This window comes from Gymnoscopelus microlampas, assembly GCF_963454915.1.
Source record: "Gymnoscopelus microlampas genome assembly, chromosome: 14".
In the NCBI taxonomy this organism is placed as follows: domain Eukaryota; kingdom Metazoa; phylum Chordata; class Actinopteri; order Myctophiformes; family Myctophidae; genus Gymnoscopelus; species Gymnoscopelus microlampas.
The window spans coordinates 3,250,025-3,276,219 of record NC_139951.1 but is presented as its reverse complement, the minus strand read 5'-3'; the positions used below and the strand labels follow the sequence as shown (position 1 = coordinate 3,276,219).

The 26,195-nt window shown below is 40.2% G+C and overlaps 1 protein-coding gene across 3 annotated transcripts in view; it reads right to left on the bottom strand.

Annotated features, from left to right (window-relative positions):
- Positions 1-22,194, bottom strand: part of nrap (nebulin-related anchoring protein) — a 78,200-nt gene extending 56,006 nt beyond the window's left edge. For 2 of the 3 annotated variants that reach the window (XR_014602221.1, XM_084077976.1), the window contains exons 1-7: positions 21,909-22,194; positions 19,038-19,132; positions 17,986-18,073; positions 9,492-9,596; positions 7,061-7,168; positions 5,243-5,350; positions 3,130-3,234 (exon numbers count right to left, since the gene is read on the bottom strand). Coding sequence is in view for 1 of the 3 variants with exons in the window: in XM_084077976.1 (XP_083934102.1) it covers positions 3,130-3,234; positions 5,243-5,350; positions 7,061-7,168; positions 9,492-9,596; positions 17,986-18,073; positions 19,038-19,132; positions 21,909-21,974 (675 nt within the window). In the remaining 2 variants the exon portion in view is untranslated. The remainder of the gene's footprint in view (positions 1-3,129; positions 3,235-5,242; positions 5,351-7,060; positions 7,169-9,491; positions 9,597-17,985; positions 18,074-19,037; positions 19,133-21,908) is intronic. The other variant, XR_014602222.1, reaches the window with a different exon arrangement.
- Between the last annotated feature and the right edge of the window lie 4,001 nt (positions 22,195-26,195).

The window sequence follows — 26,195 nt, the reverse complement described above, 5'->3', positions numbered from 1 at the left end:
GTGGTGATCAAGGAGGGGTCTATTGAAGATGTCCCTGCACTAGAATCCACACAACAGGAGGCTGATACAAGAATAATACTCCACACCATGTACAGTGTCCAGAATGACAAAGTTGACAGAGTTGTCATCCATGCCAATGACACAGACATCATCATCATCATGTGCCTTTACTATGCAGCAACCCATCTCAGATGCCTTCCAGAGCTGTGGGTGAGAACAGAGCAAAATTCATACCTTCCTATCCATCAAATGGTATCAGCACTGGGGCTCGCACAGTGTCGTGCCCTGCCCTTTATCCATAGTTTAAGTGGCAGAGATACTGTACCACCAGCTATCCCTTCTTCACTGGGAAGAAGGCATGGTTCAAGGCCATCATGCGTCTGGATCTCTGCACTTGAGGAGTTTGGTGAAAACTCTTCTGATTCCCTCTCAGATGACGTCCATCAATCAGGCACGAGACCTCACAATTGCTGTATATACATCCAAAGCGGACCACCAGGAGGATTTTGACCTGAGTAAGTTTAGAGTGTACAAGTTCCTCAATAATAGATCAAGCCTCTTAAAGCTGCTGCCCCCGACAGAGAATGCCTTTGACCTGCACCTGAGAAGAGCTGTTCTAGCAATCATAATAGATAAATGTGCACATATCGCCAAGCCGGATATTCCTTCTTTCACAGAGTATGGATGGTCTCTCAGTGCTAGCAATGCAGTCCCCCTTGCATCTACCGAGCCAGCCTGGCCTGTGTCAATGAACAAGGCAATATCATGCAGCTGTATCAAAGTAGCCTGACGTAGCTAGACTATATCACTGCGTGGATATGAGTCTGGTGCTTCCATGAGGACGTTTTGTTTCCCAAGGGGCGGGATCAAAACAATGTCCCTCGACGCAATTGGTTAGACCTACAACCAACTACCAATTACAGTCGCCCATATTCGAATACTGGGCCCTGATTGGTGCCCCACGTCTTCTGGAACCGGAAATGGATTCTCTATGGAGCGGTGCCAGACCCAAATTGCAGAGTGCAATTTTTTTTTGCACTCGCAGATTCGTCTGGTCCCAGGCTAGTATCAAAGGCTGCCAGAAAAACTGTTCCTGTGCAAAGAAGGCAATTCCATGCTACTTAGGATGCCGTTGACAGGGACTGGAGACACGATGCAGCAGGATCAGTGCAACACATGACAACAGTGACAGTGAATAGCATTGTACCATAGTATCATTGGCTTTAGAAGCAGGCAAGACAGCACCATGGAGGTTAAAATTAACCTTTTGTAGGCAACCTCAACTCCGCCTTTACTGTATTTGTCACTAAGTAGTCTATATTTTGTTATGTTACTTGAATGCATACCACTATGATAATTTGTATAGCCATAAAGTTGAAGTTTTTGGCAAGTCTTGGAGTGTGCATATGTCTGTTTATATTGTATTTAGTTTATTAAAATGATACATAAGATACATTGTGGGCTTTTTCTCCAATTTTTCTCTGCAATCATCCCCACAACTATAGATCTATAAATCTTAGGGAAAATGTAATACCATACATTATTTATGACTGCAGCCATATTGACAACATATAAATTAAAGCTCAAACTGACCAAATGTGTTCATATTGCTTAAAAAGCAGACTTTTTGCCATAACAGTCAGCTGTCACTGTAAAAGTCATAGTAAAACTCATTTTCGCGTGGCGTCCATCTTGGAAATATGCAAATGAAAGGTCCAGACACACCCAATCATAAATATAAGTATTCCATTGAGTTTCTCATGCTCCGAAACCATGAAATAGACACCAAGTTTTTATTTCTAGCCCATCTGGTTCAAAAGTTATTGCCAAAGCTATTTTCTGATAATATTGAGGCGGCCATATTGGATTTCCAGCAGCAAGGTGACCGGGTTGTCCATATAGGTTGTGATCCTACTGGGTCATAGATATTATTTCTGGTGGCCAACCTTTTATGAAAGGGCAAATGCAGCATACCCCCCTTTGCCCCCTGGGTATAAGTTTTTACTCTACTGGATGTCGGCCATCTTGAATTTCGGAGTCAAAACGAGGTCTTACAATTAAAATTGTGTCAGATTTGGAATCCTCATGGTTGACTTGTATGGAAAAGTGCCTTCATGCATGATTCTAGGTCATTCAGATCAAAAGTTATTTTTTAGAGATGGCGCCGGGCGCCATTTTGAATTTGGCTGTCTAGCAAAAAATGCCAGGATTTTTGGGAGGGACCTGGGGGCTAAATATTTTCTAAAGGGTCCATAGAGGTCAAATCAATCGTCAAAACATACTTGCCAAAGGATGGTCACAGAACCTCACTTTTAGACCCTACTAATGAGACAAGGAAAACTTGAGAGAATATATGCTTCCATTAGGACAGATTGAAGATAATGTTATACTTGATGTTAAACCACTTGAACCCTGGATCACTATTCTAGGCGAGCATTTGCCAAAAATAGCCAATCTAAAAGCTCACAGTACATCGCAAAGCTTGTAGATCAACTAGTTTTGGCAAGGAGATTTGGTGTATTGTAGATCGAAAAAGCGCATAAAGTACAGTGCAACTCATGTCCGTTTTACTAGAAGGTTGAAGTGGTTAAACTGAAGTGATATTGGTAAATTCCAAATATTATATCAAAGTATTCTGCGGCACCCCTGGACTTTGGGAAACCCTGGTCTATTCCATAACACACTGAAATACCCTAGGGCTTTGATCATGCATGAACCTTTTTTCCCAGCATGAACATGAGAACTACATACTATATATAGATTTACGTGTGAGAAAGGCTAAAATAGGATCGTGATAGCTCAACGCAAGTTACTGACTGACTCATTTGAGAAAACGTTGCTGCTTAAAGGGATAGTTCACCCCCAAAATGACTTTTCTTCCCTTGATTAGTCACCCCATGGACCGGTAGGCCGCTGTTCCGGTAGGAGACACAAAGAGTCTCCTTTGTGTCTCCTACCGGAACCGCTGCCGGTCATCAAATTATTGGCTTAGGAAAGTCTCCATGGGGTGACTAATCCATAGGAAAAAAGTAATTTTGGGGCTGAACTATCCCTTTAATCTTCAACACAATCTTTATATTAATATGTCAGCGTCATCTGGGATGGTGTGAGTAAAAAAAACAAACTTACGTCACTGCTGATCTGTGCTTGGTTTCTTGCCTGGATCACCTCCGGTGGGTCTGCCACCACGGTGTACGTAGACACACGCTCGTCGTGGCCCTTCTTATACTCCAGCTACCATGAGAGGAGAGAGAAACACGTTAGCCCATTAAGACTGGGAAAGCATCTGTGTCATTTTAGATTTGAGCTAAAAAAGCATTATTTTATTCTTTGGCTATTCGAAAATAGCAGATCTACAAGCTCATAGCGCGTCACAATCGCGAACATTTTAGCAAATCTTTGAATATATATTATTTTAAAGCGAACATTTTTAACTCAAATCTTTGCTTCTGGGGGTCCCTGGAACTAAATATTTTGAGATGGGGGCCGGCTGCCAAATACATATAATTTTGGGGGTCCTTGACATGAAGAAGTTTGAGCACCACTGATATAATACCATAGGTTTTTCAGGAAACTGATTTAGAAGACATTTGTAAGAATCGGCCTTAAAGGGCCTGAGACCCTTTAAGGTCTTAGATGAAGGTTGACAATGGGTGAAGTTGTCCTATAAGTCAACAGAAGGTGATACACATGCTGTTCATCTCTACTGGAATTTCTCCCCCAAGGATCCATGCACATTTCTAGACAGCCCAGAGTCTAATAACAGCATGGTTCCCTGTGCAGCAGTCAGTACGTGGAGCCGTGTGGAACCACATATTTGGGATGTCTGACCTCTTCGGTGCCACGCCGTGAAAAGAGAATAGGGGGGAGGGGGATGTCCCTGCACTGCAGTACTGCTAACAATCTATGACGTCATCAATGTGACGTCATAGATTGTTAGACGTCCACATACAGAGTTAAAGGGTAAGACCACTTTGGTAGAGGTTTGGGTTGTGTAGTTACCTTGCCATGATGTAACTCCAAAGGTGGGCAAGAAATCAAAAATAATTGCTCCATTGATTAGAAATTGATAATTCAAAATATGCTCCTCATTGACTTACATTGTACGGTAAAACAGCTCTCAAAGTCACTCTTTTAGCACATAAATTAACCCAAACATAGCTGATTCAGACAATATAGAGCATCACCAAACCCAGTACTGTTTGTTTTTTTAATAAAAATGTCAACTTCCTGTTGATTTTACTATTTGAAGATCTGGATCTGGATCCGGATCCGCGGATCCAGTCCAGGTTTTCTACTTATTAAAAATGGCAAAATCAACAGGAAGTTGACATTTTTATTAAAAAAAAAAACAGTACTGGGTTTGGTGATGCTCTATATTGTCTGAATCAACTTTGTTTACGTTCATTTATGTGCTAAAAGAGTGACTTTGAGAGCTGTTTTACTGTACAATGTAAGTCAATGAGGAGCATATTTTGAATTATCAATTTCTAATCAATGGAGCAATTATCTTTTATTTCTTGCCCACCTTTGGAGTTACATCATGGCAAGGTAACTACACAACGCAAACCTCTACCAAAGTGGTCTTGCCCTTTAAACACGACTCCGTATTTGGGTAAGACTGATCAGTGGTTTGGCGTGTGTGTGTGCGTGTGTGCGTGTGTGTGTGTGTGTGTGTGTGTGTGTGTGTGTGTGTGTGTGTGTGTGTGTGTGTGTGTGTGTGTGTGTTGTGTGTGCGTGCGTGCGCGCGTGTGTGTTTGTGTGTGTGTGTGTGTGTGTGTGTGTGTGTGTGTGTGTGTGTGTGTGTGTGCGCGCGTGTGCGGGTGTGCGTGTGCGTGTGCGTGTGCGTGTGTGTGTGTGTGTGTGTGTTATAGGCAGTCGCTCTATTTGGAGGAGACGGTGCTTCCTGTATCCATAGTTTTCCCGGTGTTGTTAATATGGCAGATGGAAGCGTATGACCTACAGTATGTTGACCTATGTGAATATGTTCCTGTGTGTTGTATACATTCTGTAAACTTGTTTGGAGCCACAAACTGACACACATTTCGAGTACGTACTGTATGGCATTGGAAGCAACTGTCTGTCTGTCTGTCTGTCTGTCTGTCTGTCTGTCTGTCTGTCTGTCTGTCTGTCTGTCTGTCTGTCTGTCTGTCTTTGTGTCTCTATTGTAAAATTAACTGAATTGTTATGCTAAGTGTTATGTATGTTGGACTGTATATACATTAATGACGTTTTCACTTACATTACTGGCCAGGGTGTTTGCGTTCTTAGCAGACTGGTATCCTGGGGTGATCATGGCAGGAAAGCTTCCTTTCCCTTTGCTCTCTTCATACTGCTCTGTGTACTTGACCTGTTATTAAAGCACAACATAATATTCGCCGGTCATTCAAGCACACATACATCTTCAACTGAAAAAAGGTTTTACCTGAGATTCTGTGACAGAAAACTAAGAACTAAGACTTGAGCCTAATTTGTACTCCATAGTACAACGGTGTCGCCTGCAGATGAGAACAGATGTTCAAGCTAACAGCGCGTTGCACACCAACACTTTAGAACATCAATGGGCAACTGGCGTCCCGGGGGCCACATTCACCTAATGCGGCCCGCAGGTTAATATCGGAATATTGATATATTATTGATTTCAGCTGTTACAATTCCAAACATGCAAACATGACCCGCTTTAATTACTTCAGTCTACATTAGTAGCTTAATGACTAGTATTAAAATTCTATTGTCTTTTTTATGTCCAATGTATTTAAGTTCATAAAGTTAACATAAGTATAACTAAATGCATTTGAAATTAAATAAAAATGTTACTTTTCAGGATTCCAATTAAAAAATAGCACAACAAAAATCAGGATTCCAATTAAAAAATAGCAGATCTACAAGCTCAAAACGCGTCGCACTGTGACGCGTTTTGAGCTTGTAGATGGTTTTGAGCTTGTAGATCGGAGCTTGTAGTAGAGTGTGGAAATATAGTGGCCCTCTCCGTCATCAAAGTTGCCCACCCCTGCTTTAGAATGTATTTACTTTTATATACAGTTTATTATTATTTATCTTGTCACACTAAGACACACATTCAATACTGGTTGGACAACAACATCAGTTCTGCTAGCTTTGCCCATAGCACCCATGGATGCATCTAGAATTAGAGCGATGCCTCGCTATTATTCAGTAATTCATAAATCTAAACGGGTTCAGTTGCAGAGACCAGTGACTCCTGCAGAGAAAGAGCCTTCTGGCTCTTGTGACTGATGTATTTCAGTATAAAACATTGACAGTGCTGAGACTCCAGTCTAGTGTGCTCCTGTAACAGGGCAAGAAATACAGTAACTGGGCTATATGTACAGTAACTGTGCTAGATGTTTTGACGTGCGCTAAGAAAATACATGTCCAAGTCTTCCACTGAATGTATTATTTAAAATGGCTATTTAGTTTACGCTCTCCAAAGTTCGCTCCACACTTCATTGCATCCACGCCATAATAATGCAATCGGGAACGTATCTGTGTAACCACTTAAACCATTATGTTATAGTTTGGCTATTCAAAAATAGCAGATATACAAGCTCATAGCGTGCCACAGAGTGCCGCACTATGAGCTTGTAGATCTGCTATTTTTGAAAAATTCGTGAAAATCTTTGAATATATATTTTTTAAAGTGAACATTTGTAACTAAAATCTTTGCTTCTGGGGGGTCGCTGGAACAACATATTTTGAGATGGCGGTCCACGGCCAAATACATATCATTTTGGGGGTCCATGACATGAAATAAGTTTGAGAACCACTGATATAGCAACATATTTTTTTTCAAAAAACTGTTAGGCTTTAGAAGAAATTTCCAGACTCCCCAGAGGCAAAGATTTGACTTAAAATGTAAAATATATATCCCAAAAGTTGCAAAAATGCGCTATGAGCTTGTAGATCTGCCATTTTTTTAACAGCCAAAGAAATCTTAAAATTACACCGATACGTGCCCGGTCTTAATGGGTTACGTGCACACAAACAAACAATAAGCAATAAGTAGGATGTCTCCAGGAAGCACCTGGTTCTTCATACTCACATCACTGAAGTTGTGCTGAGCCTGGGACACCCTCACCATCTCCTGGCTGCTCACCGTGCCTGAGTACCACGTCTGCTGCTCCGAGTACTGCGTCTGAGACTGGTACGCCTATTAGAACGAGTCACACAAATCAGCGTGTCATAATAGTACATAATAGTTCCGTACTCGTTGAGTAATCTGATTCCTTCTGCTGTCTCCCTGGGTTACTTCACCCCGAGGGAAAAAGTAAACCCCCTTTCATACAGGAGTTAAAGTGTTTTTTTGGGGTTTTTTTACACATTCAAATCCTAAATTGAACAGAAGAGAGAAGGTAAGGTTTGGTGAAAGAAATGATGTTCACGGTGGAGTTTCCCAACCAGCCTATTGCCTTTTTAAGGGACGCTATTTTCACTATCTTTGCATGACACCATTGTGCGACAAAGTATAACATAATGCTATGTACTGTATGCTAAATAAAAGACGTAAGAAAATATATTCATTTTAAACCATGCCTCTCGATTATTTGGAAATGTAATCGACAGAATAATCGCTAAGAAAATAACCGATGCCTATGTATGTTCCCAAACAAACCAGCGCTTCTCCTAAACCTGTTGCACATGGTTCCCATCTAACACACAATGGACTAATTCCAGGATGTTTAGTTCTGTTATCATCGCAAGCGAAGAGGTAGTTTGAATAACTCAGTTATTACTTCTCGCAAGGCAGACGTTTAGTTCTGTTATCATCACAAGTGAAGAGGCAGGTAGTTATAATGAATCAGCTAATTACTTCCTTCACGAAGGATGTTATGTTATCATCACGACAGTGAAGAGGTAGTTTTAATAAATCGGTTATTACTTCCTGCACGGATGCAGATCGTTGTGACGGCTGTTCGGCCGAAGTGCAGGTGGAAGTCAACTTGCACTGGAAACTCCACCATAACGTGGCAGTAAGTAAAGAGAAGTACGGGTAAGGGTGGGGGTGAGTCGATTTTAAAGAGAGAGGGAGGGGTCAGGGTGTTGGCTCAGGGGGGCCTCGAAGCCTGATGTTGTGTTCACACTAGCGGCGCCGGCGACGAAGCTAAAACACGTCCAAGCATGGTCAGCAACATTGTTGCCGATTCGCCATTGAAGAGTTGCTCAAGCTACACTGTAAATATGGAACAGAGCAGGAATTATGGAAAGAGAGGAAGGGGAGTGGATTGTTTGATGCGCTGAAAAATGTTTAGGCCAGCTCAATTGTGAGCACGTCACACCAGTCACACAGTGACAGTTTCATGTCCCTGGCTTCCAATTAAAATGACAGGTTTATACTGGTGACAGCTACAACACTCATCACTGTGCCCTGTATGATAAGGTGGGCTGGTCTTCTTCGACTGAGAGGCGTAATAATCATTGCCACCTCTTCTTGGAAAATGACCACCTTAATACCTCATGGTGCACCTGATTCTTGGAATCTCTTGCAACAAGAACTGAAATTGAATACCCTAGCATCTATTGGCCATTTTATGATTTTATATAATAACCGTGCATTACCTGTATGCAACTGTTTTAACTGATTGCTGTCAACATGCAACTGTTTTAACCGTTTGTTGTCAACATTATCGTTTTGCTTGTTATTTTTGTGTTATTTATGTTATTTAAATATGTCTCCCTCAATGATCTCTCCGAGAATCTTAAATAAAGGTTGAATGAATGATTGTAGGCTGTTCCTTTGACGTCACTAGTGTGGAACGCGCCATTAGGAGGAGCTGAGACAAGAGTCTGGCCGGATTTTGACCACATGCTTAGAAAGGAGAGGAAATGACAACATGGACAGCCAGCACATGCATATACAGAACCAGCAAGCATTACATCGCAATGAAACACATTATCACACAGATCGCACAATGCTGCTTCAAAGAATTTTCCTCCCAGATGACACAAGAGCCTCCTGTGTCCTGAAGGGCCACCCCACCCCAAAATTCATATTTAATACATTTATAAATATTACAATGATAATAATAATTATTTGTATAAATATGTAACATTAATTATCTTAAAGTAAGACTCATACTTAGTTGAGCGACGGTGTTCCGCACCAATAGCCGATCTACAAGCTCACAATGCATCACACTGTGATGCATTGTGAGCTTGTAGATCTGCTATTTTTGCCGCACGAAAAATATCAAGCCCTTACCAGCCATTACTTTATTGCATTTCAAGCTTTTATCCCACAGTACGCCTATAAGTTCAAAGCATTTCTTACATTTGATGATGATCATGATTATGAAATATAATTTAAACATTATTTATTATTTACTTTATTTACAATATATTTTAAAACATTTAAAAACATTTTCCCATGGACCATCTCCTGTAATCAGTGGTCCGTGGACCGCTGGTTGAGAGACGGTGTTTATGACCAATGGCTTTCTTGGCCTCAAGTCTCTAAAGGGCTCTATGGAGCTCACCTGGCTAGCCATCAGCTTGGCTAGGCGAGCCTTCTCCAGCTCCATGGACCTCATGTCAACGTGGAAGGTAGACATGAAGCGCTCGCCATCCTCGCGGTACTTCAGCTACACGGGTGCACATATAGATGACAAGACATTAAGCAGTAAGCAAAAAAAAGCCAGCGCACGTATACTGTAGCGCTCGTATACAGCTGCACAGGTGCAGTATCATACACAAATGATGCATGCATGCACGACCGCACATAAACATAAACACATGAATGACACGCACAAAAAAAGCATCCATTTTGGCTCCATGGATGTGTTGATATCGACAGAAAGTGTTGCATTGCACATTCAGCCAACTCTGCTGTAGCTTGATATTGTCAATATAACAGCATGGTAAAATAAAATACATAGATCAAATTCACAGCCCAACAACCAAACAGCACTATCATTCCTGCAATGGAGGAAGAAATAAACTATTTTGTGGTGCTGAAAAAAAAGCAAAAAAATGTAAAGTCTCAACAAGACTTACATGGATGTAAGAGCACTCATTAACAAAACAAAAAAAAATCACCAGTTTATTTTGTCCAGACACAAATATTAACATTTCGTCCTATTCGCCTTCAAGCTAAAAATCTGTTTGTCAGGCCAAAATTAATTTGTGAAATTGAGGCACTGCCCTCTTTTTTTTCCTCCTGTCTTTATTTATGGTCCACAGTGAAAATTGACAGGAAACGGGGAGAGAGAATCAGGGAGTGACGCGCAGCAAAGGTCCACCAGGCTCGGGAATCGAACCCGGGACTTGCTGTCAGGCATCAGAGACTATGTGGTACGAGTCTTAACCACTCGGCTATTGGCGCCTCCCGCCCTTGTCCTTTTCTTCTTTTTGAGAGTGTGTGCAACACTAAGAAACACCCTGTCCATTTGTGGGATGTGTTTAGACTGAATCGTGGGCGTGCACTTCTTTTCATATATATACGGTGGGGGCGTGGCTGTGGAAAGGGGGCGTGTTTGGTAAAAAAGGCTTTGCAACGCGTCATGATTGGTTGCCATGTCTGCTTATTGTAAGCGACATTGCCCTTGTTTTTATGTGAAGGTGTAAAGACTGGTGGTTGCGGTTTGTCCCTGTTTCTAAAACGTTGATATTTGGTATGAGTTATTGGTTGATATATTGATATATTTCACACACCCTGTCACATTGGATATGTTATCCAATTAATTATTGTTTTTGGTAAGTTGATGAGTGCATAAACCAATCCTTGGATGTTGGGTCTTTTACAGTAAGCAAGCACTATAGTTATATCTCTATGATCATTGAACCAGCCAACCTGAACAGATGCCTGAGATTAGAGGCTAACATTTTGAGCACAGATATTAATATCTTTGCATAGCCAGAGATTTCCCCATCCAGTCAACCTGCATGGAGCAGTGGCAGAAGCCATGATACGGAACTGAACCACAAGATCTAAATGTGTTCAACCCTAATATTAGTGTGGCATTGAGATGGCAGACTATCGTGGCACATGAGTGCTGAGAGAGAGAGAGAGAGAGAGAGAGAGAGAGAGAGAGAGAGAGAGAGAGAGAGAGAGAGAGAGAGAGAGAGAGAGAGAGAGAGAGGTAACGCTACTTCTTCAGCTACTGGGTCCATGGTGACTGCAGAGCTTCGGGGAAAAAAAGAGTGTCTTAGTTTATTTCATATCGATTCATATATATATATATTTTTTTTTTTTTTAATAATCAGTGTTCAAAAATAGCAAAGATAGTGTTCTATTTGTTTTGCAACGATTTTAATCTCAACAGATATTTTGCTCCCTTCTTCCCTACACTCTGTCCCACTCAGTGTTCTCACCATGGGCATTTGCATCATCAGTGTGTCCTAACCTTGTGCAATCCTAGACCAAAGTGTAGCCACTTTCACCCTGGTGTCCCTATTATGGGTGTGTCATTATAGGCTCACTTTTTAAAAACATTTAAGAAAAGTTTACAGGTTTACATATTCTAGTTCTACATTTGAGCTTGTAGATTGCCTATTTTCACAATTTGTCGCACAGTTAAACGGATAGTTCACCCCCAAAATGACTTTTTTCCTATTGATTAGTCACCCCATGGAGACTTGAATTCATGGATATTTTTTGTCACATGCCTAAGCCAATAATTTGATGACCGGCAGCGGTTCCGGTAGGAGACACAAAGAGTCTCCTTTGTCTCTCCTACCGGAAACGCTGCCTACCCGTCCGCTGGTCATCTAATTATTGGCTTAGGAATGTGACAAAAACAAAAAAAATATCCATGAATTCAAGTCACCATGGGGTGACTAATCGATCGAAAAGTAATTTTGGGGGTGAACTATCCCTTTAAGTATATTAAGGGCTTAGGGCTCAAGTGGATTTGTGAAACAAATTGTCTTGTTGCAGGACCCAGTGTAACCAACCATAGTAGGTTAGTAGTAGGTCCTCTTTTTATGGGTGATCTATATTAGATACACATGGTTTACACACTGTAACAGCCAGGCTGGCAAGGTGGTAGACAGAGCTTGTATGTACTGTATGTTATACGGTATGCTCAGCTAGCATGATGTGACTGACTCCTGCCTTCCTGGCATGTCGAACCTTGACTGGCTGTTCCTACATGGTATTTCATTGTCAGGCAGAAACCTCTTATCTCCATATTTAAACTTTTTGCTCTTTTTTGCCCTACTTGATCATATACTACAGCCTCACTCAAAAGCATCAAAAGTAGCAGATCTACAAGCTCGAAACGCAGCGCGAAGCGACGCGTTTTGAGCTTGTAGATCTGCTGCTTTTGCTGTTTTTGAATTTGAATCCTGAAAAGTAACAGCTTTGGAGATATGAGGTTTCCACCCGACAGATACGATTTATTGTGTCTGAGAGCTTTGGCCTCCCATCTGGAAACTCAGTTGTTCTCAAATGTTTTCATGTCCAGGAGCCCCAAATTAATATGTAGGCTATTTGGTCGCGGACCCCCATCTCAAAATATTTTGTGCCAGGGACCCCCTGCTATGCGGTATGAACTATAGGAATGGATCTCAACCTTTTCAGGCCGTGACCCCACAAAATAATCATATTTGAACTGGGAACCCCCCCTTTTGTTTGACTTAGTTCCACAGATAAATATTGCGAAAATAGCAGAGCTTGTACATCGGCCATTTTCCCAATTTTGGCCTCTTTCTTAAATTATTTGACAATGTGGCCAATGTTTTATAGTATAGTTTGTTGATTACTTGAGGCAGTGTTTTTTCAAATTCATGTGGGCTGTGAGGACCCCCCTGGGGATATGTAGATTATGCAATATTCTTATATATTTTTTCAAGCAAACATTTTTTTCCCAAATCTTTGCTTCTGGGGGGTCCCTGGAACTAAATATTTTGGGGGGTCTGTGGCCAAATACATATAATTTTGGGAGTCCTTGAGAACCACTGATTCAAAAACCAGAAGCAAAGATTTGAGTTACAAATGTTCGCTTTAAAATACATGTATTCAAATAATTGCAAAAATGTTCACAATAAAAATAAAGAAAGTAGATCTATAAGCTCGTAGAGCTGCTATGAGCTTGTATATCTGCTATTTTTGAATAGTCAAAGTATAAGATAATGGTTAAAGTGGTTAAAATCTAAAATGACAGATGCTTTCCCGGTCTTAATGGGTTAAACTGACACTAATATGACAAAATTATGGGTGGACTGATTTCACTTTTACATGACGTGAAAGTGCTTTCATTTAAGTCGCCCATATACGTTCAGTAATGTTGATATTTCTTGAGCAGTTTCATTGTATAGTGCGCAGGATTTGAGCGCTTGAAGTAGCAGAAACGTATCCTAAAATTATACCACTCAGTCCTTATGGCCTAGCACATAGATATTCAACTGGCGGCCCGCGGGCCACGTGCGGCCCGCGAGGAGCTTCCTTGTGGCCCCTGGCCATATTCCAAAAATCTGAAAAAAAAAAAAAGAAAAAAAATTTTTTTTTTTTTAATTTTCATAATTATTATTTATTTTAACTTTAATTTATGTTATCAAAGTTAAAACAGTACAAATTATTTATCCTTCATTAGTTCTTTAAAGGCCATCTTTCATTGGAACTTAACTTAGAACCTTAAATAGAACCGAATTAGACCGAATTAGACCCGAAAAAAGGTTGATTTATATTGGTCAAATAGAACCGAATTAGACCCGAATTAGACCCGAATTAGACCGAATTAGACCCGAATTAGACCCGAAAAATTTCGCGCGCGTGCGCTTCGCGCACGCGCGCAAATTGTGTGCACACATGCACGCGCGCTGCGCGCGCGTGCATTTGCGCGCACTGTGTGGCCCCCAACTCCAAATTATTTTGCAGTTGTGGCCCCCTGCCTAATCTAGTTGAATACCCCTGGCCTAGCAGCTGTTTTAACAACCAAATATCCAATTACAATGCATCCGTCCCTCTGGGTTATGGGATCTAAACAGCCGCCGCGTCCCTCCTGGCTATAGGATCCCTGGCTAATAATCCAAATATGCCTTAGTACATTATAATTGTCCTCTATAACTAAAATAAAAAAATTAAAACACCTCAAATAGCGTATTTATTTTAGAAACAGTTCATCTTTTACTCAATAGGGGCAATGCCCGTCGCAAGTTGTAATTTTGTCCATGTGTGGTCTAGCCCTATGGAATTTATGGAATGCATGTGCAAAAAAAACATTTAAAATATTGATTTTGTGCTCATATAATTAAACTTATTATTAAGTTAAAGTATTAAGTTGTTTTTTATTTTCAGATGCATTCCATAAATTCCATAGGGCTAGACCACACATGGACAAATGACATCATCAACTTGCAACAGGCATTACCCCTATTGAGTAAAAGATTAACAGTTTTTTCAAATAAATAAAATATTTAAGTTGTTTTTAATTTTGCATTTTAGTGATAGAGGACAATTATAACGTATTAAGCAGTGGTGGAAAAAGTACTCAAATTCTTTACTTAAGTAAAAGTACCAATACTGCAATATAAAAATACTCTGTTACAAGTAAAAGTCTGGAATTAAAAATGTACTTGAGTAAAAGTACAAAAGTATTGGCATCAAAATGTACTTAAAGTACCAAAAGTAAAAGTACTAAATATTTGAAAATAGCAGATCTACAAGCTCACAACGCGTCGCGATGCGACGCGTTGTGAGCTTGTAGATCGGCTATTTTCAAATAGCCTATGTATAAAATAGGGCTGAAGTGGTTAATGTATGTTTCATTATATCATAGTTTATATCTGAAAAGTAACTAGTAACTAAAGTTTTAAAGTATATGTAGTGGAGTAAAAGTACAATATTTGCCTCTGAGATGTAGTGGAGTAGAAGTAAAAGCATTGGAAATTGGAAATACTCAAATAAAGTACAAATACCTCAAAATTGTACTTAAGTACAGTACTTAAGTAAATGTACTTAGTTACTTTACATCACTGGTATTAAGGCATATTTGTCTTATTAGCCGGGGATCCTTTTAAAAACACGCAGCCATCCGTTCGAGGTATGGGAACAATGTCTTGTTCTTGTAAACACAGCTCCTTGCGAGCTGCTTTGACTGGTGACAACGCGGCAAAATGCTCCAAAACACTTAGAACACAATGAACTCGATACAAACGCATTATAGGCTCTATTCACAGCAGCCATATTATGAAGACATTCACAGGTGTTACCAATGATAATGAAGGCTCTGTTCCATTTAGTCTAGCACCACGACCCCCATAACTCTGAGAGTGTACACATGGAACCAAATGGACCCGTAACTGTAAGGGGCCATTTGGAAGCCCATGAGGGTCCCTGGACCCCCAGCTGTAGACCCACTGGTGTTTCCAGTGAGCCAACATGCACTACATCAGCACCCTGACTCTGTTTGACCAGAATGGAACAGAGCCTTCATTAGTATCATTGGTAACACCTGTGAATGTCTTCATAATATGGCTGCTGTGAATAGAGCCTATTGGTGAGCTTCACCGATACAGAGTCTATTACTCTGGTATCTCTGGCCTGGTAACCGCCTTCCATTCCGACATCTCACTACTCCGACTAGTGGCTTCCGCGTGCGGTTAGGGTTAGGGTTGGGGTTAGGTATAGGGTTCGTTAACGTCGGAAAGGCGACATGTCGGAAAGGCGACATGTAACCCTCTGGCCTGTTCTCCTGTATATCTCAAGGCTCTGAATCATTCCGGGTTTTCTGTCCCTCATGGCGCCCCTGACCACGTGGCTAGACTCAGAAATACACACACACGCACGCACACGCACACACACACACACACACACACACACACACACACACACACACACACACACACACACACACACACACACACACACACACACACACACACACAGACACAGACGACAGAGACAGAGAGACAGACAGGCAGACAGACAGGAACAGGTGGGAGGGCAGGGGAGAGGAAGGGGTATAATTTTAACCCACATGCATAAAGTGGGTGGGGGGGGGGGGTGTCATGCCACTGTCAGGCACTGAAATAAACTAAGACCCTCTCCATTCCAAAGCCCTGCAGTCACCATTGACCCAGTAGCTGTAGGAGCTGCCTGTATCTCTCTCTCTCTCTCTCTCTGTCTGTCTCCTCTCTCTTTCTTCCTCCCTCCCTCCCCCTCTCTCCCCTTTCTCTTTCCTCTCTCTCTCTCTCTCTCTCTCTCTCTCTCATAAAGACAGGACTGTAGTTTCCTGTGATTTCATGAGGAGCAAAACAGTAATGGATATGTCCACTTCGGTGCTGATGCGGCCCTCTTTTTCGGTGTGTGTGTGTGTGTGTGTGTGTGTGTGTGTGTGTGTGTGTGTGTGTGTGTGTGTGTGTGTGTGTGTGTGTGTGTGCGTGCGTGCGTGCGTGCGTGCGTGCGTGCATGCGTGCATGTGTGTGTGTGTGTGCGCGCGCATGTGTGCGCGTGTGTGCACGTGTGCGTGCAATGCATGTTTGTGTGCAGTGTGTGTGTGCAGTGTGTGTGTGCGTGTGTGTGCGTGTGCGTGTGCGTGTGCGTGTGCGTGTGCGTGTGCGTGTGCGTGTGCGTGTGCGTGTGCGTGTGTGTGTGCGTGTGTGTGTGTGTGTGTGTGTGTACCATGCTGTAGGTCAACTGAATTTCAGACTGACCCCAACTGATCCTAAACGATGAACTGAAAGACATTAATAAACAACTTAACGCTGCTAATCGTACACCAACACACCAGTTAAAGACAACATGACAGGTCAAAGGTCATGTATACGCTTTCGTACAGTCTTGTGTCTTGAAAAAATGTAAGTCCCCAATTAAACACTTAAGCCCTAAATCCTTCACCCTGCGACGAAGAGCAAAATTTAGCAAGCTCACAATATCGATATTGTGACACGAGACTACATATTGTCGGGGATATTGAAATATTGTGATATGGCATAAGTGTTGTCTTTTTTCAAAAGGTTTTCAGCTCACAAAGTGTCACATCGCAACACGTTGTGAGCTTGTAAGTCGGATATTTCAAAAAATGTTGACCATTTTAGAACAATTTCAAAGAAATGTTTATATTATCGTCACAATATTGATAGAGGCATTTGTTAGACAATATTGTGATATAGGATTTTATCAACATCACCCAGCCCTAATGTAAACCCAGCCTGGCATGTCCCGATGCGGTCATGGAGATAAACACGATATGCGTCCGTTACTGAGCGAGCGGACAGTGACATGAGTCACAGGCAACGTCCTTGACTCATGGGACTCAATGCTCTTCTCTCATGCTGTCAGTGAGGTGGTGTTGTGTGTTTTAACATGTGACATCATGTGTAGAGGTATCCCAGAGAATTCAACATGCTACCGGGCGAGGGTCGGGTGTCCCGACTCGTACATTCCAAAACAGAGCTTGTGGCAGAGGACTTATACTCAAACAAAAGATTATTTATGATAACAATGAAACAAAAATAGTATTAATGAAACAGAAGTGTTCCAAAAATTACTACTTAACCCATTTAGGGTGGGAACACCTATTTACAACTATACCTTTCAAGACAGGAAACCCTTTTGGGGTTCTTGTTGCTATGTACAGAGTATATAGCAACATACATTTTTTGTAATTTTTGAGCGGTGTAGCCGCTCCTAAGTGGGGTTGGGAATTCGTCTTTCCCTGTACTGTGATTGGCTGACTCTATTCACACCCTTTTTGCCGTACCGTGATTGGCTGACTCTATTCAGACCCTTTGCTTTGATTGGCTAGCGAGACGCATGATGAAATAATAACCTCTAAATATCACCGCGCACTTCAAAAAATCCTTTTCTTTTTTTAAGTGAGCTTCCATCACTGTGATGACCACTGTTGTTTCTAAATACTCTACTTAGGTCAGGATTTAGAAGGCGTTACTAGAATTGGCCTCTATAAGATACAATCAAAAAATGTATGCCTCTTTCCCTCACCATGCCAAACCTTTTTTTCCCCCCATTGTCCTCAACATCAGTGTAAAGTCAGCTTCGACGAGTTCTATCAGTTGTGATCGTCTTACCTCACTGCTGGCCTTGCTTTGCTTCTTTGCGTTGATGTTAATAGGCGTCTCGTACACACTTGTGAAGGTGTTGTTCCTTGGGTTGTGCCTGTAGGGGTTTTTAAAGCATGCTGTCAGGATATGAAAATAATACATACCTATGCAGTGTATTTTAAAACGATGATCGTTTTTGGTTCAGTCATCATCATGCTTTTCTGAGGTCACCAGAGGAAGGCCATAAAACGTGTACAGTATGAAATGCTGGGTACAATCTATATCCTACATATGAATCATCTGAACAGTCAGCTTGGAGAGGCTGTTGCAATGTGCACAGTTATTCATCCATTTGTAACTCTGAATGCGTACAAATATAACTAGTGGTGGAGAAAGTACTCACATTTTGTACTTAAAAGTAAAAGTATCAAGACTGCAATGTAGAAATACTCTGTTATAAGTGGAAGTCCGCAATTCAAAATGTAATTGAGTAAAAGTATAAATGTTTTGGCATCAAAATGTACTTAAAGTACCAAACGTAAAAGTACTCATTATGCAAAATGTCCCATTTCAAGTTTTCAAATGTATACAAATCTTTTGTAAATAGCAGATGTACAAGCTCACAATGCGTCGCATGGCGACGCATTGTGAGCTTGTAGATCGGCTATTTTCAAATGGCCGAAATGTATATAGGGCTGAAGTGGGGAATGTATGTTTTGTAATAATAATCAAAATCTACAAAGTAACTAGTAACTAACGTTTTCAAATCATTGCAGTGGAGTAAAAGTACAATATGTGCCTCTGAGATGTAGTGGAGTCAAAGTAAAAGTATAAATTGGAAATACTCAAGTAAAGTACAGATACCTCAAAATGTTACTTAAGTACAGTACTTAACTGTAGAGTACTCTTCGGGTGGGACACCAACTTCATCCAATCAGTAATGAGAGCCCATTTTTATAGTGTTCCGGTTCCAATTTTGTACTGCATGCTCCTTTCTGTTTTTTTAGTATTTAGTTTCATCGCTTTCTATTTCAGAGACAGGGGGAGACCCCTGTTACTGGGGGGAAAAGAATACTCACACAGAACAGTACGGTCTCTTCTTGTGGCTGACAAAGTTGTTTGCGGTCAGCACCATCTTACAGACATCGCAATGAAAACATGCTTTGTGCCAGTTCTGAAAGAAGCAAAAAATAATAATAATAATAATCAAGACGGATATATGGGACATATATGACATCTGTTCAAATGTCAGCTCTCTAATCCAGGAGATATGACTCCAATCTAGTTCACCGTGTGAAGATGCATTCAAGAGACTGGAGTATGGGACAGAAAGTATGTTTTGTTTGTTTTTTGCCAAACATGCTGTCAGATAGCCCTGGAGGCAGGCTGGGGTTCTGTGTGGAATAAGGTGTAAATCGCGGTAGATGTCAAGAACTTCATCTTAAAGGGATAGTTCTATGGAAGCCTATAATTTGATGACCAGCGGACCGGTAGGCAGCGGTTCCGGTAGGAGATAAAAAGGAGACTTTGTGAATCCTACCGGAACCGCTGCTGGTCATCAAATTATTGGCTTAGGAATGCGACAAAAAAAGGTCATTTTGGGGGTGAACTATCCCTTTAAAGGACAACTTTGTTTTTTTACAACCAATGTTTATGTTTTAGATTGTAATTAAAGTAAATAAAAGATGAGTGTTAAAATTTTTAAATTTACTGCTTTCTATAGTTTCAGCAATTTTCACAATCTTTTTTACAGTGTTTTCACAGTGGGCGGGGGCATTCTGTCCGGTGGCTAAATATGCATTTTTTTAACACATTAACCCGCCGTTTTCTTTATTATTATTTACAGTAGCTCTTCTAGCCCCCAATAACTCACATCTGGCCATCTCAGACAGCCGGACCTTTTTTATTGTGTAAAAAAGGCATATTTAGCCACCGGACAGAATGCCCCCGCCCACTGTAAAAAATATCGCAAAAAATGCTAAAACTATAGAAAGCAGTAAATGAAAAAAAAATTACACTCATCATTTATTTACTTTAATTACAAGCTAAAATATAAACCTTGGTTGTAAAAAAACAAAGTTGTCCTTTAACTACTGTAAAATATAATGGATTCCTTTGACTAACAATTGAACTGTACCGCTTATCACCTGCCAACATTTGTATTCAATCTGTGGCTATACATATTCCTCATATCGCGCTTATGTACAGATGTAGCTTAATAACATTTTTATAAACTTTAGTGCATTAAATTATGTTTTCTGACACTGTCGCATCATGCTATAAAATGCTTTAAAGGGATAGTTCACCCAAATGAATACTTTTTTCTATCGATTAGTCACCCCATGGAGACTTGAATTCATGGATATTTTTTTGTTTTTGTCGAATTCCAAAGCCAATAATTTGATGACCATGGGGTGACTAATCGATAGAAAAAAAGTCATTTTGTTGGTGAACTATCCCTTTAATACGACCACCTAGCATTTAGTCACCACCTATAGCATTTGGTAGCAGTCATTGCTGAGACAGTCTTACGTAACGGAGGCCTTTGAATAGCTCCACTGTCATCATATTAGCATCAGCCTTTTGATCGTTTTTTTTATGTTGTACTTTAATAATGTATGGAGTTTACTTTTCTAATGTAAAATAAGAAGTCTTACCAAGACCAGACTTTGTGTCTTACTTAAATCTATAATTTAATTTCATCTACATGTATTTATTCTAACAAAGTAAAACCGATAATAGACTGTATCAATTACAATTATAAGCTAGTTTACAGATAAAATGCTTTTTATTTTGTGGCTGTTATCTGTGTTGTTGGGCTTTTGAGTAATAATTTACATAATCTTAACATACATTTTGAATTAAATAGTTAAATAGTGATATTATCAAACATAAATGTCAAACCTATATCAGACGTGTATATCCCAAAAGGAAATACATGTATTTAATTCAGTCTGATCATAAGCAGGCTTAAGTTAAAACATATCCCCACCGGCCATTAAAAAAAAACTATGACGAGAAGGGGGGGATATCAAAATCAGAGGCTTGGATTTACACCCCATCCCCTCCTAGCAAATCCAACCCTGTCTTCATTACATCTTGGAATGAAACCATTCAGCACTAGTGGGATGACTCTACTTGTGTCTAGGCTTGTCACAATTATTACATGATCGCCTAATTGCAATTATTTAATAATCGTTTCATGTTGAAGAATGTTCATACATTTTCATAATTTTCCAGAAATAGCAGATTTTACAGCACTTTGTGACGTAAGCTGGCAGATCAGCAATTTCCGCTATTTTTACTTTTTTTTTTTAAGTATAAAATTATTAAATGTGTCAGTATTTTCTTTGTATATTTAGGTTATTTGTCATATCCGCCATGTGCAATGTCTGATTACGAAGCCTAAAAACATATGTCCCGATGCCAAAAACACAATTAAATAATTCATCGCAATTATTAGTGTGACAATTAATCATCAACTTAAAGTTAGGGTAAGTGATATATATATATATATATATATATATATATATATATATATATATATATATATATATATATATATATATATATATATATATATATATATATATATATATATATATATATATATATATTGTTAAAAGGTTAAAGTACTATATTCTGATAGTAATCATTACTACAGAGCGTTTGTTCGGTCACAGGGGTCTCTCCAGCTCTTTAGTAAACAGAATATAAATACATTTTCAGGCAGGTGACACCATTTAAGCCAATCAGGAGAGAGCAGTGAAAATGCATTTTCTGTTTAATAAAGAGCTGGAGAGACATGGGAGACACCTTTTACTGAACAAACACTCTATATCAATGAGTACTATCACAATATAGAGCTATTTAACACTTATTTTAACCAAAGTAAATCACTTACCCTACCTTTAAATGTGTAAATCGTGACAGCCCCGCTCGGGTCTCACCTGGTCGATGCAGTTGATCTTCTCGGCCGGGTAGACCACGAACCCACAGCGTGCACACGACTGCATGCTGACTCTCTGGTTCCCAAACAGCCCTTTTTGTCGGGGGGAAGGTAAAAATCAATGCAGGGAAAGGAAATGGAAAGGAAAGTGAACGGAAGCTGGCTGAAAAGTTGCCCCTCGAAAGTTCAACAAGGCTGACAGGCCGGTATATATATATTAGACGACGAGGTGGCAGCAGCGAGCGACTCCCAGACCATATGAACTGTGTGTGTCTCTCTCTCTCTGTGTCCTGGTGATAAACTGAACTCTGCTCTGTGACTGGAACCTGTTTCATACTTGACACCGGGGGTCTCTGGGACCAACCCCCCCCCCCCCGTGTCACATCAGATGACTGGCAGAGAGAGAGAGCAGTGGTGGAAAAAGTACTCAAATGTTTTACTCAAGTAAAAGTATCAATACTGCGATGTGGAAGTACTCCGCTAACAAGTAAAAGTCCGGAATAAAAAAATGCACTTGAGTAAAAAGTACAAAAGTATTGGTACAAAAGTAAATGTACTTAAAAGTACAAACAATAAAAGTACTAAATTGTTTGAAAATAGCAGATCTACAAGCTCACAACGCGACGCGTTGAGGTTGACTGAGCTTATTTGAGGTTTTCAAATAAATGTAGTGGAGTAAAAAAAACAATATTTGCCTCTGAGATGTAGTGGAGTAGAAGTAAAAGTATAGACAATTGGAAATACTCCAGTAAAGTAAAAGTGCCTCAAAATTGTACTTAAGTACAGTATTTGAGTAAATGTACTTAGTTACTTTACACCACTGAGAGAGAGAGAGAGAGAGCGGGGGGGAGAGAGAGAGAGAGAGAGAGAGAGAGAGAGAGAGAGAGAGAGAGAGAGAGAGTGTGTGTGTGAGAGCTGAGATGTCAGGGCATATGTGTAATGATCCAGAGATGTGTGAAGCTAGTTTAAGTTTGGGTGCCTTAGTCAGTCTGGTCTCGGACTCTTAAAATAGAGGAATGAGCGGAGAGTGCTGTAAACACGGCAGTGTGCGGTGCCATGACCTTTTTGTAACATTGAAAGAAAACCGCTTTTACATTATCTTCTAAATGATAAAAAAAAATGTCAGCCATGGCTTCTTCTATAGCAAGAATAATATTAGGTTTAATTACTTTTATTACTTCTTTTTTTGAGATTTTCAACAAATCAATAAAAAAATAAATGTGGAAAAAACACGGCCCCTTCTCACATTAGAAGGACAATATCAGTCACCAGAACTAGGGACGCGTGTTTTCAATGTGTCCAACATGGTTAACCCAGTGAGACCTGAAGCCGATTCCACATGTCTCCTAAATCTCAACAGTATTCTGAAAAACGTATGTTTCTATATCAGTGGTGCTCAATCTTTTTCATGTCAAGGACCCCCAAAATTATTTGTATTTTGCCGCGGACCCCCGTCAAAATATTTTGTTCCAGGGACCCCCCAGAAGCAAAGATTTGAGTTAAAAATGTTCGCTTCAAAAATATATATATTCAAAGATTTGCACACATTTTCACAAATTTTCAAAAATAGCAGATCTACAAGCTCGTAGCGCGGCACTTGGTGCCGTGCTACGAGCTTGTATATTTGCTATTTTTGAATAGCCCAAAGTGAAAAATAATGCTTTCTTAGATCAAATCTAAAAATCTTCAATGGGTTTGTATGAGGGGAGTGTGATCTAATGAATATCAAATATCTAAATATCAAATCAAGCAACTTGAAACACAACGGCTTACGTGGTTAAAGTTGGGTCGTGGTGCTTGGGCGATACTTCCATTTGGCCAAATGGGGCATAGAGTCAACCTTCACCACACTATAGGACATGAAAAGAAGCAGTCAGTATGTAGTCTACTGTACACGAAATACTGTAAGTTAATATCAATAGTTCAATTATTACCTATACTGCAACATTGTCTGAAGGAAGCCGCCAAAAATACGCTTTACTCTCTTATGTACCATATATGCACATGATGTAACGATAAAGAACCACATTGAACCTCGAATATTTAATAGGGAGGCCAGGGCTGGATTCCGAGTCTTTGGCCCTCTGGACCTGAGACTGCCACATGACAGACACATGAATTAAAGCAGCACTATGTAGTTTGGGGTATCAGTGGCCAATTTTGACACAAATAACGGCAGCCAACGTCTTTGACTTCATTACCCAAGAACCTCTGCAAGCATGTCCGGCGAGGACGCGCTGTGATTGGCCAGTCTTCGCTTTGACTGGCATTTCTTGGTGCCTTGGCAAATGCCAGGATGAAACTCATTGTCTACCCCTATATATAGTAATACAGTCAAGCACCTAGCAGGGACTCCCCTGAGTCTATAAATGTATGGAAGATTGTTGACACACGCACACGCACACACACGCACACACACACGCACGCACGCACGCACGCACGCACGCACGCACGCACGCACGCACGCACGCACGCACGCACGCACGCACGCACGCACGCACGCACGCACACACACACACACACACACACACACACACACACACACACACACACACACACACACACACAGATGTGAGCTATGGTTTAAAGCTTGACCCATACGTTGTGACCTGCCATGTGCCATGCAACCAGAAATGACAGCAAAACTAAATACTTTCTGTTAGCTTATCAATTCTTTGGACTATTCGACCCTGGGCAATTCTTTTACTTTACTGAGGTATTTCTAGTTGCCTATACTTTTACTTCTACTCCACTACATCTCGGAGGCAAATATTGTACTTTTACTCCACTACAATTATTTGAAAACTTTAGTTACTAGTTACTTTGTAGATATAAATGATTACATCATAAACGGAAATTAACCACTTTAGGCCAATTTCATACTATTTTAAAATAGCCGATGTACAAGCTCACAACGCCTCGCATCGCCACGCGTTGTGAGCTTGTAGATCTGCTATTTTCAAACATTTTAGTACTTTTACTTTTGGTACTTTAAGTACATTTTGATACCAATACTTTTGTGCTTTTACTCAAGTAAATGTTTAATTCCGGACTTTTACTTGTAATTTTCTATATTGCAGTATTGATACTTTTAATTGAGTAAAACATTTGAGTACTTTTTCCACCACTGTGTCTCTGTATGTGTGTGGGGCCTTTTTTGGTTCAGGCTGAAATTCAGGGTCAGGCTCTGGAAGTAGGGAGGCCACTTCATGGTGACATTCTGGATTTGTATTTTTCAAATATTCTTAACCAAATGGACTCTATCCCTATTCTGGGGGTGAAAATAGGAGATGTACAAGCTCACAACATGTTGCATTGTAATGTCAGCACTGCAAAGCCATTGCAAAGCTGGCTTGTAGTGCAACGCTGCCATCCTCTGGTCATACATACTGAACTACAGCTTCCATGACTACAACAAGCAGTTTTAGTTTATCACTTATTATCAGTGTTGTATGAAGGCTATATCAGATGTATGTATGTCTAGACAATGAAGAGTCTCTTCAGGTTTATAATTCAATCATGGGAAGTTTGCAAATAATATAAATAACAATGAATGAATCATTTTTTGGCAAATCAGCCAACTATTTCCAAATGCACAATAACAACAATAAACAGGTCTTACCTTTAGAAGTGTTTTCCTGGCAAAGACGTCCTTGAATAAAGGTAGGGTAGCCTAAGTGATATCTCTTGAGCAAAAAAAAAAAAAACAAGCAAAAACAAAGCAATGATTACTATAGTTTCTGATAGAACTGGTAATCATTGCTATAGATCTGATAGAACTGTAATCATTGCTATAGATCTGATAGAACTGTAATCATTGCTATAGATCTGATAGAACTGTAATCATTGCTATAGATCTGATAGAACTGTAATCATTGCTATAGATCTGATAGAACTGTAATCATTGCTATAGATCTGATAGAACTGTAATCATTGCTATAGTGTTTGTTCAGTAATAGGGCTCAGGTCGCTCACCCATCTCTCCAGCTCTTTAATAAACAGAAAATACCTTTTCAGTGGGTTGCCAATTTCATCCAATTAGGAAAAAGTACTCATTTATCAGCTTCAATTTTAAAGTGTTCCAGTTCCAATTTCACTTGTTCCCTGTTACTGAACAAACACTCAGCAAGAGGCAAGAGCTGTTTAATACTGACTGTAAAGGTAGGGTGAGTGATTGTCTTTGGTTAAAATAGTTGTTAAATAGCTTAAATAGCTATATTCTGATAGTACTCATTGCTATAGAGTGTTTGTTCAGTAACAGGAGACTCCATGTCTCTCCAGCTCTTTA